The sequence below is a fragment of the Calypte anna genome, chromosome 6 (assembly GCF_003957555.1).
Source record: "Calypte anna isolate BGI_N300 chromosome 6, bCalAnn1_v1.p, whole genome shotgun sequence".
Lineage (NCBI taxonomy): Eukaryota > Metazoa > Chordata > Aves > Apodiformes > Trochilidae > Calypte > Calypte anna.
Window position 1 is genome coordinate 31091594 of NC_044252.1, and position 18113 is coordinate 31109706.

General features: G+C 40.6%; 1 protein-coding gene across 5 annotated transcripts in view; it reads right to left on the reverse strand.

Moving 5' to 3' along the window:
• The window catches only part of ATE1 (arginyltransferase 1), an 85968-nt gene that overhangs the window by 55758 nt on the left and 12097 nt on the right, over positions 1-18113 (reverse strand). For 3 of the 5 annotated variants that reach the window (XM_030453354.1, XM_030453352.1, XM_030453356.1), the window contains exon 8: positions 5150-5182. In XM_030453354.1, coding sequence (XP_030309214.1) covers positions 5150-5182 — 33 coding nt within the window. Of the gene's footprint in view, positions 1-5149; positions 5183-17668; positions 17798-18113 lie in introns of all 5 variants that reach the window. The other 2 variants (XM_030453355.1, XM_030453353.1) reach the window with 1 other exon arrangement.

Below are 18113 nucleotides of genomic sequence, written 5' to 3' on the forward strand. Positions count from 1 at the left end.
CCTGGGACTGTGTTTGTCAAAGGTGATGTAAAATACACCAGTGACACGAGGTGACCATGCCCCACCAGGGAGGGTTTACCTTATCTACCTAAAAAAATACACACTAGCCCTGGGATCAGTCCAGAGAGACCAACTTGCTTAAAATTAACAATTTCTACACAAATATCAACACAATTAATTATTATAATCTGATGATATTCAAACGATTAAAATAAAATAAAATAACCAAATACAGGGCAAAAATGTAAACAAATTATTTTCTCTCCAATGTTTACACTCTGGTGCAGAGAAAACCACAATCTATTCCATCACATTAATTCTACCTATCTTCATTTGCTGCTAGCTAATGAGTCCATGAACACATTTGCTGATATTTTGTAATACATTATTAACATTTAAATATTTAATAGGAACTGATATTACCTATTGTCCCAATTAGTACACCTCAGTGTAATAACTGCTCACCAATGAATATAGGAATGGTAAGAGTGCCCAGTTTTCTTCAAAGCACCTTAGACTTTCTCTTATAAAAATGTTTAGCATTATTATTAATTATTATTATGATGGAAATTGCTGTTGTTAACCTGCATGCCAGGTTGTTGTGCAGCTGCAGAAGGCACTGCATACTTGTCTACTAAAAATGGGTCCTGTACCTCATGATTATTTTTCTTGGGAAAGTTTCATGACATTTCCTATCATGAACTTTTTCATATTACCTTCTGCTGTGGCTGGAGGGAGAAGGAAGACATAAAATCCATGCTATTCCTTACACAGAGTAAAAAAAGAAAAAGAAAAAAGAAAAAGCCAGGAAACCTTTGACTTCTACACTCCAGTAGAAATTATTTGCTGAAGAAGTGATTCATTCCAACAGCTCCTTTCCCAAAGGCATCCACACACACACAACCTACCATATGGTAGATTTCTATCTTTTAGTTTGCAACATATTTGCTTTTCACTACCTCATCCTCCTTTCATTAGGGATTAGTGGAGGTGCTGTGAAAGCAGCCTACAAATAAATACAGGTTGTGTCAGCAGAGAGGTAGCACTGAATGTTTCCATTAAAAAACAGCAAGCAGAGGCACTCTCAGAGCCCAAAAGGGCATCAGCATCCTGGGCTGAAGGATGAAGGGAGGGGGGAGGGAATGAAACTAAGGGAGCCAAACTCTTCTCAGGAGTAACCACTGACAGGGCAGGAGGCAATGCATGCAAATTAAAACACAGGAAACTCAATCTGAACAGAAGGAAATGGGTTTTGGTTGAGGAAGAGGTCAAACAGGCTGCCCAGAGAGGCTGTGGAGTCTCTACCTTTGGAGATCATAGAATCATAGAATTGGCTGGGTTGGAAGGGACCTCAGAGATCATCAAGTCCAACCCTTGATCCACTCCCGCTGCAGTTCCCAGCCCATGGCACTCAGTGCCACATCCAGGCTCTTTTGAAATATCTCCAGACACGGAGAATCCACTACTTCCCTGGGCAGCCCATTCCAATGCCTGATCACCCTCTCCAGAACGAAATTCTTTCTAATATCTAACCTAAACTTCCCCTGGCACAACTTAAGACCATGCCCTCTTGGATGCTCCTGGACAACCTGTTCTAGCTGAGCCTGCTGGAGCAGGGGGCCTGGACTAGGTGATCTCAAGGGGTCCTTTACAACCTGAACAATTCCATGATTCTGTACTAAAACAAAGTAAATCAATTCACAGCATCAAGCTGTAGCACTGTACAGAGTTAATTTCTGTGCCTTATTGGAGAAATACAGTACTTAAACTATCCTCTTAGCTACTCAATCAGGCCAGTGCCAGTAAGCTTAAAATACTAAAAAAAAAAATAATAGTAATTAAGCTGTGAAGGTGCAAGGGGCTTCAATGGCAAGAGACTTTGAGTATTACCATGTAGATGTCACGGTGATGGCTACAACACTGTAAAGAAAAAAACCAAGAGCTCCAAATGAAATGAGTTTTGAATCCAAAGCAGTGCATTGGATGTGACTAAAAGATGGGATTCTACAGAAGGTGATCTGGGGAATTACAGACCTGCAATGGTACCATTTGTTATCACATCTCCTAAAAATTAACACACTTCAATAAACAAAAAAGGGAAGGGAAGCAGAAGCTGATGTGCCTTTTGAGGAGCAAAGAGTCACAAATGCCCTCAGTTTTTTTAGGATTCATTCAGTATGGATAAAGGCAAACCAAGGGAGAAGACATGATCATTTATATGATGGAAAGCAGCTCACTTTCCATCCTGCTGGACTATTCTCTTTTCCATCCTGGTATGTGAATCACTGAGGACTAAACCCCACTGCAGCAAAGTGAGCTGATAATTTAAAAATATTCAGGATAGATAAAGAAGAGCAGAGTGTGTCCAACTACAAGAAGATCCACAATACCAGGTGCTTAAAAAGGCAGAGGAAATATCAGCTGGTCATAGATGGATGGAACATAAAGGTATGGAGAAAAAAGATATGGCTATATCCACATCTTAAGCAATGGGGATAAATCAGCAATGGAAAAAGATGCTTTTGAAAGTAGATTTAGGGGGAAAAAAAAAAAAAGATTAAAAAGATTCTTATTTGACCATGCAATGGCACAGCTGATCTGAGTCCTGAGGCTCATTCCAGCTGTGGTATCAAGATTACAGGGAACAACTTGGGAAGGACAAACTCAGGGATGATTACTATTGACACCAGTACAACCACTGGCCCAGAACACCCCCCTCAACTCACAGAGAACCAAAACCCAGGAATCCACCCTGAGCAGCTCAGATTTTCCCTCTTCTCACCACACTGCACTTTGGCAGGAACCTGGTACCAAGCCACTGGGGTTTCTGGTTCAGAGGCCTCCATTAAAACCAAACCTCTCCAATCAAAGCAGCATTTGTCCATGTAAAGTGGTGAAATGGAAAATGGTTAAGTGTAGCTTCTCAGATGAAAGGAGGAATAAAATAAAAACAAAACAAAACCCCAAACAGTTCTCTCTCCATTATCCTGTTTACTCCTAGCAAAGTTTTATCCTGCTACACACTGTATCATTTTTTTAAAGTACTCATTTTTCTGTGCCAGAGCCCATAGCCAAAACAGAAACTACACAGAATAATAAAATCAGGAACTAAGAGACAGGAAGAGTTTGGGTGTTCATACTATTTGCAGCTAACAACAGTACTAAAAATTTCAAGAATTACCAATTGAAATCATGTAAGGTTTAAATTTGATTTTACATTATTTCTGCTTAAAAGAGTAAACAGACTACCCACCAGTAGATTTGCTTGTGGCAACTGCTTCAGAATAAAGAATTTCAAGAATCCCTTGGCCCCTGATACACAACCCCTTTTTATTTAACTTCATCTAATTGAAGACATCTGCAGTGGTGCCACACGAAATTTCATTCAAGCTCCGAAATGTCAATAAAAAGTGTCTGTAAGAAACAATACTGGTATAAACCTGGCAGGGAAGTGTGCATCAACATCTACCCAGCCATACAAAATGAAGAATATAATGGCAGTCTGCTGCCTGAGTTGACGAGGTGATAAAAGCCCTTTTCCTATAAAGTCTAATGAGCTCTATTACTCTCCAGCTTGCAGGAATGTAGAGGGCAGTGGACCCAGCAGAGCAAAGCAACAAACACTCCACACATGGATCCAGTCAAGCTGTGACATATCAAATTACCAGAGTAATTACTATAACCTGACAATTTCATTACACTCACACAGGGCTTAACTCTTGAAGATTAACCAGAAAGACAGTGCAAGAAATCCAGGACGCTTTGAAACAAAGCAACAGCATCTCTCTTAAACTTTTAGCTCAGATTGTAACCAAGTACAAGTTTAGGGTGTTATAGAATCATAGAATCATAGAATTGGCTGGGTTGGAAGGGACCTCAGAGATCATCAAGTCCAACCCTTGATCCACTCCCCCTGCAGTTCCCAGCCCATGGCACTGAGTGCCACATCCAGGCTCTTTTGAAATATCTCCAGACACGGAGAATCCACTACTTCCCTGGGCAGCCCATTCCAATGCCTGATCACCCTCTCCAGAAAGAAATTCTTTCTAATTTCCAACCTAAACCTCCCCTGGCACAACTTGAGACCCTGCCCTCTTGTCTTGTTGAGAGTTGCCTGGGAAAAGAGCCCAACCCCCCCCTGGCTCCAACCTCCTTTCAGGGAGTTGTAGAGAGTGATGAGGTCTCCCCTGAGCCTCCTCTTCTCCAGCCTCAACACCCCCAGCTCCCTCAGCCTCTCCTCATAGGATCTGTGCTCGAGTCCCTTCACCAGCCCAGTTGCCTCCTTTGGACCTGCTCCAGGACCTCGATATCCTTCCTGAGCTGAGGGCCCAGAACTGGACACAGGACTCAAGCTGTGGCCTCACCAGGGCTGAGCACAGGGGCAGAATCCCTTCCCTGGACCTGCTGGCCACACTGTTCCTGAGCCAGCCCAGGATGCCATTGGCCTTCTTGGCCACCGGGGCACACTGCTGGCTCCAGTTCAGCTTCCCGGCAATCCAGACTCCCAGGTCCCTTTCTGACACTCTGTGCCCAGCCTGGAGCTCCCCATGGGGTTGTTGTGGCCAAAGTGCAGGACCCGGCACTTGGCCTTGTTGAACCTCATCCCGTTGGAATCAGCCCAACTCTCCAGTCTGTCCAGGTCCCTCTGCAGAGCCCTCCTGCCTTCCAGCTGATCCACACTCCCCCCAGCTTGGTGTCATCTGTGAATTTGCTGATGATGGACTCAATCCCCTCATCTAAATCATCAATGAAGATATTGAACAGCACTGGGCCCAACACTGATCCCTGGGGGACACCACTAGTGACCGGCCGCCATTTTGATGCAGCCCCGTTCAGCACCACTCTTGGGGCCCGGCCCTCCAGCCAGTTCCTAACCCAGCACAGGGTTGCATTCTGTTCTTTCAGAGAAAGAAAAGAGAAGACAAAGCACTTTCTGCTACTGCCTTTTAATGCAGCAACACAAATTTCAGTGGTAGCTTATTATCCAAGTTATTATCCCAAGGAGTCCACAGATCCCTTGGAAAACTCCCTTACCAGCTGGTGATGACACAAATATTGTGCCAGCCATCTACAGAGCCTGTACCATAAGAGTTTATGGGGTGGAGAGGGATGAATAAACCCATTTCAAACCTTGCAGAGGAATACATACCTCCAGGGGGGAATCACAGAGGAATCGTGTGAACTGCATCAAGGTGGATTCGCCAAAAATCCAGGTCCAAGCAGACAGTCCAAAGGTGCAAAAAAAGCAGAAAAAGAAGAAAAATATTAGCTGGGCTTCAGGATACAGTAACAGTCAAACACACTCATGCAAAACCATCTATTTGAAAAAAAAATAAATCAGATTTTCAGAGTTAAAATAAAAAATTCCATAAAATAACTCACGTGTTCTATTTTTTTAGTTACTAGGAGGTACAATAATTAACTCCCCTGAGGATTTCCTCTCTATAAAAGTCTTTTCCCACTGTCCCATCAGTATCTGCCCCACCACTAAGTCAAATGAATTAGGGCCCTCATTTCTCTTAATATAAATTGATTAAATCTAAATCAATTCGAGGTCATAAGCAAGCCCATTTTAAGCCCAAAGAAGAGGAAGAAGAAGAAGGAGAAAAAAATCAACTTCCTGAAAGTGCAAGCATTTTCAAACCTAGATTCTTTACTCCATACAAAATGATATGCTGCAGATGATAAACCCAAAAGGCAAAGTTTTAATGATCTGGAGCACGTTCAAGATTCTAAGAGTAATAAAATGTAATAGTTCTTTATTTACCATCATCTAACCCATTAGATATAAATACTTCCTTATTGGTGGATTCCACATTAAACATGTTACAGCTTTGGTATGTATTTAAACCTAAAAAAATCCTTTGTTAAAAACCTAGTATATATTACATGCTTTTATTCACCCTCTTGTAGTAGCTGGATGATTTAATTTGCCAGCAGTTCCCAAACTGCAAAGTAATAGTGAACAGGAACTTCTAATTAAAAGTTAAATAAAAACTATATACAAAAACCTGTTTGTTGCTGAGATTTTATCAAGAATTCCATTAGTTTTTGAGCTTAATGAGAGAAGAATATTCTGTTTAAAAGGGAAAACAAAAAGCTGCTTGATCACTTGTCAGTTACCCCACTTTTCCCAGGGAAGGGGAAGGCAAGCAACACTAAAAAGTGCCAATATTTTAAATTGCTGGCTTGGGAGGGAATTCCATAGAGAGCCAAAGTAATTCAAACCTCCTTTTCTTCAGAAGGTGCTATTAAGAAGATTTTAGAAATAGAAAGGCAGCTTCTGGGAGATCCACTTCTCAATCTGCAGGCATTGACTGGACCATTCCCAGCTCAGAGGGAACACAACCTCAGCCCCTCTAAGGCTCTGTCCCTAAGAAAGGGCTTCTGGTGATGCCAGTAAGAAACCAGACTGTGCAGAAGTCCTATTACAGACTTTTCCCCCTCAAACACACAGCCACAAGCTGCTCTTTGGATGAGTGATAAATCTCTGGAGAAACACTGGATTTTTGTAAGGGGCTGGTGAAGACAGGGGATTGTGCCTTTCCTCTGAATAACTGGTTCAGATCTGGTCACTGTCACTTTGGATTACCCAGTTAGGGGAAGAGAAAGAAAAAAAAAAAGAAAAAAGAAAGAAGAAAGAAGAAAAAAGAAAGAAAAAAGAAGAATGGGAAAATGAAAAAGGAAAAAGAAAAAAGGAAAAAGGAAAAAGAAAAAAAAAGAAAAAAGAAAGACAAAAGGAGGACAAAAGGAGGAGAAAAGCAGGAGAAAAGGAGAAGAAAGAAGAGAAAAAAGAAAAAAGAAAAAAGAAAAAGAAAAAAGGAAAAATAAGAAAAAATAAGAAAAAGAAAAAACTAAAAAAAGAAAAAACAAAAAAAAAAAAGAAAAAAGGAAAAAAGAAAAAAGAAAAAAGAAAAGAAGAAAGGAGAAAAAGGAAAAAAGAAGAAAAGGGGGAGGGAAAGGGGGAGGAAAAGGGGGAGGAAAAGGGGAGGAAAAGGGGGAGGAAAAGGGGGAGGAAAAGGGAATGAAAAAGGAAGGAAAAAAGAAGGAAAAAAAGAAGGAAAAAAACTAAAAAAAGAGAAAAAGAAAACAAAAAAAAAGACTGTGGTATTAATTAAATTCTAGGTTTCTTTTTATTTGGTGACTAGAGAGAACAAGAGGAGGGAAAACAAAACAAAACAAAACAGATAGTATTTAAAGAGGGGAAAAAAAAAAGTATAATTAAAAATCTGACTCATTTGTCCCCATAAAAAAAAAAGGAGCTGAACTACAAATTCCTCCACTGCAAGTCCATCAGTCCTTGCAAGGCAGTGATCTGAGTGTGCAGGCTTCAGCTAAAATAAACCATGTGTTATTCATTTTCATGTCAGGAGACTCCCTTAATCTGTAACTTTAGCTTTATGGTGCAAGTTAAACCCTATGGGTGAGAAAACTGAAGCAAAGACACTTTTCAAATAGTTTTATCAATTCTCCAGGCTCTGCTGGGCAGGCAGAGGGCGAGGGGGGAGTTTTCAAGTGTATCCTATGAGGAGAGGCTGAGGGAGCTGGGGGTGTTGAGGCTGGAGAAGAGGAGGCTCAGGGGAGACCTCATCACTCTCTACAACTCCCTGAAAGGAGGTTGGAGCCAGGGGGGGTTGGGCTCTTTTCCCAGGCAACTCTCAGCAAGACAAGAGGGCAGGGTCTCAAGTTGTGCCAGGGGAGGTTTAGGTTGGAGATTAGAAAGAATTTCTTTCTGGAGAGGGTGATCAGGCATTGGAATGGGCTGCCCAGGGAAGTAGTGGATTCTCTGTGTCTGGAGATATTTCCAAAGAGCCTGGATGTGGCACTCAGTGCCATGGGCTGGGAACTGCAGCGGGAGTGGATCAAGGGTTGGACTTGATGATCTCTGAGGTCCCTTCCAACCCAGCCAATCCTATGAATTCAGTGACTCTATGATTCTATTACAAAGACTCAGTTCTAGTCTTGAAACTCGGCAATGCCAAAGCCAGGCTAGAGGTTACCAAAGCAAAAGGTGCTACATTCTTAAGTTTTACTTTTTGGACATGAGTGACAAGCCAGCATTATATGAACATAAATTTTTATTGGTTTTAGTTTCAGGTTTACGCTGTGAGTCTTGACAGTGCTGTTTAATTTTGTAAAAAATATCTAAAATGCCATAAGTAGGAATAAAACTGTATTTTTAAAAACTACATGTAAGATTAGTCTGGCTAATTATAACAACAAATGGATACAATCTAGTGTTAGAAAATTCCAAGCAATGGGATAGATTGTGCAAATGAAAGGGACACAAAAGGAACAAAGTCCTTTGGGCATAGAATTTTGTGGGCAGTCATCCCTACATATGTGTGCAGAAGAAGAAGCAGAACCCCCTGAGAGGACAAACCAAGGGACAATGTTCCAAACCTGTGCACAGAAGTATTTCAGGTTTGGCACCAGGGCAAATCAGATGTGGTGTAATATAATACAGTATTTCTTGAAAAGTGGCCTTGTTGGATTTGGGATTGAAACCTGAAACAAGAACATTGCATCTACTTCTTTAAGTTCTTTAAGATCTCTGAGGTCCCTCCCAACCCAGCCAATTCTATGATTCTATGATTTAAGTATTGCTTCTGCTTGCTGGGGTGTAAATACAGTTATAGCTTGAAGTATTGCTGGCTGGGAAAAAACAACTTCACTGCACTTGAATTTCTATCCCAATCTTAAAGAGAGGTAAAAGCACTGCAAGTCTTGGTACATTTTATTTCACCTGTTGATCCTTGCTGAAGCTCCCACCTTACCCAGTTTTCTGAAGTCCTAGAAAACTGCAGGAAGCTGTGAATCTCCTCTAGAAGACACCCAAGAACCAATTACACAAAAACCCAACAACTTTTTATGTTGAGTGTTTGTCGGGATTTATTTTTTTTTTAGCTAAGAATTTAATTGCTGCATAAAGCTGAAGAATTTAATAAGTATTTCCAATCCACTGACCCCTGCTGTTACCTTCCCAACCCTTCCTCTGCCACCCACAAACCCCCAGCACTTTCATCATCACCTAGGAGCACACCTCATCTACACATTTATTTAATCTAAAGTAAAATTTAAAATTCATCTTCTCAATTAGCAAGCATTTAATGCTGCAAGGTTATTCTGAACACAGTTCAAAAAGGACCCAATAAATGATGAAAGAAATACAGTCAAGAGCTGTGCTGCATGTGGAATAACCCCATCTGTCACACAAGCACAATTAAAATTCCCTTCACAAAGCCATGTTTTTCCAATTTTAATTTCAAACTGAGTAACACAAACTTTAGTCTCTTAAAACTCTTATCATCTACATGGAATCCACCAAGTTTGCAAACTAATTAGAGCTGCCAAAAAGAACCAACAGAACAATTGAAAATAAATTTTAAAATAATTAATAAAGAGAGAAAACACATCACTGAGAATTAAAAAACAAAAAAAGGGGGGAGGAAAAAAAAAAAAAAGGCAGAAAAATAAAAGGAAGGTTTGGTTCAAGCCCAAGCTACTTGCTGAGTACATGCACAGCTTCAAAAAGCAATGATAAAACCAGAGTTTTATAAAATCAGTGTTAACACCTGCTTCCTTTTACAAGGGGGAAGACATTGAGATGCTTGGGCTGTTAAACTGGAATGGGTTTCACCTGGGAGCTCAGCATCTTTCTTTACAAGGAAGGATGGTGCACAACTATCCTGCACCCTGGAAGCGGGGAATGGGCTCCAGCAAAGTTGGCAAAGGAATTAAGACTCACTCTGGGGGTGGAAGTCACTTTAAAAATACAGGAATGCAAATAAAATAGAGGTTCAGAGATAACCACAGACCTGCAGGTGAAGAAAGAGCCTTCAAAGCAGAGTACCTAAGGAAAGAGAGTTCTTACAGCTCAAGTGCATGGCTCAGATGTAGCTTCAGTACAAGAATCAGGTTAATGAACCAGAAATAATTGCTGATGGGACAGAATGAACCTTTCTGAATCACAGTTTTCTGTTCCCTCATGGAGAGGTGGCTTTGTGTGCTCAGAACAAACTTATTCTCCAAGTAACAGAGATCCATCAGCCTTATTTTTTTTCTTATTAATTTTATAGGTGTTCACATAGAAAACTCAGTGTTACAACCAGGAAGAACAACATAAACTGATGCAAAAGAAATGTGAGCCCAGAGGATAACTCGGGGTAAGTTACTTCATTGCCTGGGTGCCTGAAATCTTTGGCTTTTCTCAGGCATTTGGAGAATAAAACCCATCAGTTCACAGCACTGCAGTCTCTAGGGCCACAGGGAATGGGGCTGATCCAGATGTGCTGCCTGTAAATCCAAGTCAGGGGCATCAGGGATCTGAAACCCAAACTCCTTGGGATGAGTTGTTGTGCCACAGCACCAGGATCATCAGCTGAGCACTGCCACCAACCCAAATGACAAAAGACTTGATTCAAGAGCACTGGAGAATCCTGTGGCTGCCCAGGCAAGCTAGGGAAGGTTAAAAATAACCACTAAGGCTATAGATTTATTTTTTTTTAAGCATTCTCTCACTAGAAGATTTAAAAAAAAATAAAGGTGGGGAGAAACTAGGTTGGAGAAACCTAAAAGCTTACAACTGGCTGCTGATAGCAGCTTTCAAACTGATCAGAACATGCTCCTGGGCATTTCCCAGGCTACTCACTCAGTTTTCTGTATTAGTTCAAGTGGATTTCTGGGAGGCAATTACAAAAAAAAAAATTAAGCAGGGAAAGAAAAACCCACTATACCTATTTCAGTAATTTTTTGCACCTTTTCAAACAGTGTATCTTTTGTGTGTTGTGAAATTCTTTTCTTCCAAGACAAATATTTAGTTAAGCACAAAGCAAAGAGTGTCCAGCCCTAGTGCAAGCCCTGCAGAGGGAACTGAGACCCTTTCTGCTTTTCTCCAAGTTTGTCATTACAAAGCACTCCTGAAAAGTGAACTAAAACATTTGCTTCAGAAGGTCTAAACAGCAATAAACTGTTCACTTGGGCTCTCTCTGGAAACTACTGTAGGATTTTTATGAGCTTTTATGGAAATGTTTTCTAACTTGTGTAGCTGCCACATACCCTTAAAGACAAAGATTACTCTAAAAAGACTTAAAGCCTAAAAAAAACCACATCAGTGGAGGAGGTGTGTTGTGTCTGCATTTGAAACCACCCAAATCAATCATTATGTTCACTAGAAAAGGGTCATTTTAAATTTCTAGATGACAATCTGTTACAGTTTGGAATGAAAGTCAACTGAGTTATTTTTCTTTCGCCCAAGAACTGAATACACCTGGAGAGCTAAATTAGCTGAGAGCTTTTAGCTGAGTGTACAAATGGAAAACATGGTGACAACGTCTGTAAGTTACTCCAAGAAACATTAAAAAAGAAAAAAAAAAGACAACATTGGATCAGAAATGCAGTGCCTCCGGTCAGATGATATTTCAGTAAGAACTGGTAGAGATACCCCTCCTGTTCCATCCACTGGGATCAAAAAACTTCCTCTTGGAAAGGGCCAAAAGGAAATGTTTTCACTGCATTAATTTCATTTAAAACCTTTACCTCCAGTGCTCCACAGTCCCACATCTCCATCTATCATTTAAAGACCAAGAAATTTTGACACAGAAGATATTCAGGTGGCAACATTTTCAAACACTTTACAAATAGATCTCCACAGCCTGTTAAGCACACTGAAGCTGGGGCAGAGCTGGACCATGGCATCTTCCTGATGATTTGTACTCTACAAAGCCCTCCTTGCATTTATTACACAGACACAAAGGTATTTTTGCTGCTGAGCAAGAGTTAAAACAAATATGGATGGGTCTTGGCAGAGCAGATGACAAGACAAAGCTGTTACCAAGCTTCCTTAAATCCCATGTTGTCATCTGAGGAGCCTCAGTCCTGGTTACTGCTCCTTTCTGTTGTGTTTCTACCTTGTTTTCAGGTTTTTGGACTGTACAAAGCTAAAGCATGAAGTACTGCCTGATCACTCCCATAGTCTTTTTTTCTGGAAGTAAAACCAGGATAAAAAACCTGTGGCAGGAAGGAAGCCACCTCCAACAGCACTGTCTTGCACCACCACTTGATTCAATCATTTATCAATGATTTACCAAAGGATTTCTGCTCCTTGGGATTATATAAGACAAAAAATGCACTCTTCTGTCTTATTCTCAGATCCTCCTTCCATACATTAATTAGACATTTTCTCCCAGAAATACACAAAATGCTCTTAGAAGTCACTCAATTAAAAAAAAAAAAATAAAATTCAGGTTCCAAAACTCTTACTTGTCTATTCCTCTCTGCATGACTTCTGGCACAGCTATATTATGACTTACTACATTTCCTATGGAAAAAAAATTAAAAAATAAAAAAAGGGGGGGACAAACTTCTATTCATACAATTTGTTTGCATAATTATGGTACTCCTGATCTGCTGATCAGCTCTAAAACTTGTTCCCTGATGAAACAGGGAAACAACACTTGTTTAACAAAAGGATCATAGAATCATAGAATCATAGAATTAGCCGGGTTGGAAGGGACCTCAGAGATCATCTAGTCCAACCCTTGACCCACCGGAGCAGTTGCTAGACCATGGCACTGAGTGCCACATCCAGTCTTTTTTTAAATGTCTCCAGGGACGGAGAATCTACCACCTCACCGGGCAGTCCATTCCATAACCTAATCACCCTCTCCGTGAAGAAATTCTTTCTAATATCTAACCTAAACCTCCCCTGGCACAACTCAAGACTGTGTCCTCTTGTCTTGTTGAAGGTCGTCTGTGAAAAGAGTCCAGTTCCCACCTCGCTACAGCCTCCTTTCAGGGAGTTGTAGACAGCAATGAGGTCTCCCCTGAGCCTCCTCTTCTCCAGGCTGAACAGCCCCAGCTCTCTCAGCCTCTCCTCATAGGGCCTGTGCTCGAGTCCCTTCACCAGCCTGGTTGCCCTCCTTTGGACCTGTTCCAGGACCTCTACATCCTTCTTAAACTGAGGGGCCCAGAACTGGACACAGTACTCGAGGTGTGGCCTCCCCAGTGCTGAGTACAGGGGAAGAATCACCTCCCTGGACCTGCTGGTGACGCTGTTTTTGATACAGGCCAGGATGCCATTGGCCTTCTTGGCCACCTGGGCACACTGCTGGCTCATGTTCAGTTTCTTGTCGATGCAGACTCCCAGGTCCCTTTCTGCCTGGCTGCTCTCCAGCCACTCTGTGCCCAGCCTGTAGCGCTGCATGGGGTTGTTGTGGCCAAAGTGCAGCTACTGTCTCCTCTGGTCCTTACAGAAATCTATTACTCAGCCTTTTTTTTTTTTCCAGGTTTTCATGATTTTGTTTTTTTTCCCTATAGCTTGACTTGTTTCACAAAAGAAATAAAACCACCATCCAAGCAGAAAAAAAAACCCAAAAAGTAACTTGTAGGCATGCAAACAAATCCGTGCCAATTGATTGCATTAATGGCTTTTTCTGTGCTCCAGACACAGATCCACATACTAAACAGGATTATCTACTACTAAACAGATTATCTACAGGATAATCTATTGCTACTTTAGGGAAGAAAAAAAACCAGTGAATAATAGCTCTGATATACTGGGAACAGTACATTGGAACTGCTGGCTTTGCCCTGAGAAAAAAGTCCATACACAGACTATTCATAAGGGTCAGGAGAAACACCTATAATGTGACAAACACTAAAAGAGGTTCTTCCCTTGCACATTTTCACACCTTCAAAAAACCAAGCAACTCATGGACTTGGCTGATTCCAGAGCAGCCCTGAATAAACTTGTCCAACAGGCAGTGAGACACCAATTTTCTGTGATATTTTTTTCCCTATTTCTGAAGTTATTATTATTTAACACTTAATGACCTGTTGAGGTTCCCCCTAATCCTTCTGATTTCTTCCAACAACTCTTTATAAGATCAGAGTGCATTCAGTGCTACAAGAAGTGGCTGACTCTGCATTTGCATGGCAGCACAAAAAGGTTTTATGTTCCCACAGAGAAAACCTGAAAAATCAGTTCTTCCCCAGCACTATTTAAGAGCAAGGACTATGAAGCAATCTGCAATGAGAAAATTGTTTGCTATGGTTTTCCTCAAGACACCAATTCAATTCAATAAAAACAAGGTGACAGAAGTACTCTAAGATGGCAAAAACTTTGCATAACATCAATACTTGAGGGCACTCAGAAGCACAGAGACAACCAGGTCAGTTTTGAAGCTGAAATATTGGAGAAACTGAACAAAGATTTCTGAAGGGTTTGAGAAGATGCCCAAGGGAAGCTGAATTTATACCACAAAACCCAAGAGAAATGGAGATAAACAACAGTTAAAATGACTATACAGAAAACAACTAAGTTACTGTTGATTCCAGGAGCAATGAAATACTCAAAAATGTTTGTAGAATATTAACTCATTTGGTCTATTTCTACTTAACCACATCCTCTGCTGGCCAATGAGAGCAGCACTGAAGCACTGAGAGAAGCACAGCCAAGGAGAGCAGCACATCAGCAGCACTGATGTTGCTTCCAGAGAAAAGGGAAGTTTCATCACTGCAGGGCTAACACCAACTCTTGAATAATAGCTTGGATAAATCCAACTTGGATTTATTCCACCAGGAAATTTCTACCTTGTTTTTTATTAGTCAGGAATCAGTACTGCATCACCAAAACCCATTGCAGGACTCTCCCTGGCAAAATCTCCAGTGAAATTCTTGTTAATGACCATATTAATGAATGATGGATATTATTAGTGCTATGGCAGTCTCCATCAGGGGTGCTAAGGGAGAGAAGAAAGTAAGGAAGAAAAGGCAAAATTCAAAACCTGTTATCACTGGCCTCAAATTGGCACTAACCAAAGACTGCCCAGAAGTTCAAAGTAACTTTGATGTCAAGTATTCCATGGATTCCCTGTCAGGGAAATTATCTATTCCCCTTTCTCACATAAAATCTTGATTAAAAGATATAAAGACATTGCATAGGTGCAAAAAGAGGGCTTCCTCCACACAGTCACAAGCTTCATGGTTCACAACCCTTTTGCTAATATTGTGAACTGGTTTGTAACTTTTTACATCAGTGTTCTTCTCATATAGTCACCAGCACTCTAAATCTCTTCATTAAATTGGTTTTAAGTGTAATAAATATTAAAGCAGTCTTGCAGCTCATACAGGCAAACAGAATATTGTAATGGCAACAGGCTAAGAATATATTCCAAAAAGAAGTTGCTAATATGTCCCATAGCAATTTATGTAGGATTCTGAATTTAAATACTGGCAGGGGTTTTGATGTGAAGTGTTCAGCCAAATATAAAATGAAATACTTCTCCTAAACCAGAAACTTTCCAAACACAAAAGGGTGCAGGATTCTCCCTGAAAAGGAGGTTCACCTACCTACCATACAAAGATCTATTAGTTTGCACAGATTAAAAGCTAAATTTAATTTTTAGAGAAAAAAAAAAAAAGAGAAATCCTGGATGTTTGCCAATTTAAAGCCCAAAGCAGACTTGTTACTCCCCTGATAAAAAGCCCTGTGTAGAGGACAGAATTTCATTCTACCATTACGTAAAGAACTGCTTGGCTCCATAATGTCTGTGTGAGATATTAAAAAGTTTGAAAAAGAGGAAGAAGAAAAAAATGTGAAGTCTTTCAAACAGCCTTTTCCAACCTTCCTCTCAATAACTTGGATCAGTTTTACCCTACTTGGTACCTTCTGTTCTTAAAAGTGACTCAGATAAATTTTCCTACCACAGGGATTCAATATTAAAAAAAAAAAAAAAAAGCAAAAAAGGCTTCTAATCTACATCAAAATACATTCTGTGTAAAGTATTCTTCAGTTTACTTCCTGCAGGGATCAAATACAAAATGCTTTTGACTGAAGTGACAAAGCTTTAGTGCCTAAAAACTGTGAATAAAAAGACCTTCTTAGCCACACAAGATAATGTACTAGTGCTAAAGAAAGACCTAAATTAAAAGCCATCAGCACCAGACTGAGTTTTTACATTCATTAGAAGCTTCTGAGAATGTCTTCTGTCTCCCCTGGAATATAATACTGAGCCTACACAAACATGATGCCAGAGAGAGAAGGTAAAGACAGAGCAGGGAAACACTTAAAGCAAGTTACAAGGGAGAAATAAAGGATAAAAATCCATAAAAGCATTAGCTGTATGCAGAGAAATCCACTTTCTTCCTATTCAACAGCAATTCCCACAAAAGATTTTACACCTTAAGGAGGTGGAAAAGGGAACTCTCCTTAATGCATCATTAAAAGCTTTCCTTCCCTAGACTCAAACAAGTTCCATGGGTGATTAAACCCAAGGCTGCACCCAGCCATGCACCCTGACCCAAACAGGGGTGAGCTGAACCGAGAGCTAAGTGCTATTCAGAACCAGCTCCAGGCAGCCACCCTGCTCCAGCCCTTGCTTCTTCATCATGTAATGATTGCATTAAAAAATAAATCAGCTGTAATGGGAAGCAAAGAATCAATTGATGAAGTTCTCCTCACCCTCTCTGCTGCAACAAGGCTTTCAGAGCAAAGCCAGGGGGGAACGGATGCTGTAGCTAAGCATTAGGGCTGAAATACATTCATAGAGACAAATCCAAGTCCCTAATCAGTCCAGGAAGTACCTGTGAAAAAACTAGTAACAAGCTCCATCTTTTTTGGCAGGTTTCCATTTTCCCCCTTAATTCTACTTAACCTGATTGATAGCAGTAATTATAAAAAGGGTGGCAACTTCTACTTACTGTTATGAACCCTATTATTTTGCAGAACAAAAGTGAAATAAATTTTATGGCTTTTCACGGTAGCATTAGAAAGATCTCAGAAAAAGCTCTCCTTACACACCTCTGAACCAAAGCCAAAAATGATTATGTGGATTTATTTCTCTACCTGGAGAGCAGCCACAGCTTGCTAGGTATCAGTTCTACAAAGTCTTGCTCTCAAGACCAGAAAGTCAGGCTAGGAAGCTGATCAATACTGAAGTCTTAGATTTGCAGTTGATAAAAAGGACAGATCTGAGGTAAGAGTTTCATTAATTCTGCACATCTTGTGCCACCTGCCAGAGAAATGGAGAACTGCTGCTTGTTTGGAAGCCCAGGAGTACTTGGTTTTGGTAACTTTTCCTGATTTTGTTCAGATTAGCATCCTGTAAACAGCATTTTAAGAGCTGCTTTTAATCATAGGCAAGGTTGAACCTCAGACAATCAGCTGGTGGGAATTATTTTTTGCACTGTTTCTACTGCAAAGTTGAGTCCCAGCTGAGAGGTAGGCTTAGCAATGAAATGTGAATAAAAGTGAGATTTTTAAAACCTTCACACTCATTCACCTGTGAAATTAAGAGAGATGAAAAAAAAATAATCAAGGGAATTGTGGGAAAGGTACTGAACAGCTTTGAAGCAGGAGATGTTTTAGCCAGCAGAAGAGCACTTCCATACCATGATCTCATTAGCAGTGGAAAACTCAGTCCCAGAGACTTACAAATGACATACAAACAACAGCTCTACTCACTCCTGTGATGGTGCAAAATCCCTCTCTCTCTCCAGCTCAGTTTCCCCTGGCCTGATTGCTTGCTAAACCCCACAATGCTTTCCCTCCCCAATGAAAACTCTAAATATTTTAATATTTCAGATGACTGTAAGAGACACTGTTGCCCATCATTTAATTGCTCATTTAAAGAAATGTTTTCAGAAAGGTGCATGCAGGGAACTGTACCTCATTTTCGCCACATTCAGAAGGTGTGTCCTTGTGTACAGCCATCTGATACTTGGCAAATAAAGTGGCTGACTGGTTGAAGGATGATTTGAACTGGGGGTCCTCAAAGGAGACAGGTACTAACCTCACCTTCAGAGCAAGGGAGATACAAGCATACTGGTTTGAGTGCATATAATCAGGTAATATGCTTCTGAAGGTAAGGCTAGTGAAAGATCTCCTCCTATCCACTTCAAAGCCTCTGAAGTCAGTTTCCTACTTTAAACACAGCAACAGGAAAATCCTCCTACAGTTACCACCAGGCTTCAATTGGCTGTTGATACTTCCATTAAAGAATAAAAATTGTTTAACATTGAACACTTCAAAGCATCAGTTTATTCAGCCTGGGGTTCTGAACAAGTTATTTAACAAATCAACCACAAATTGTAGTTTCATTACACATTCTCAA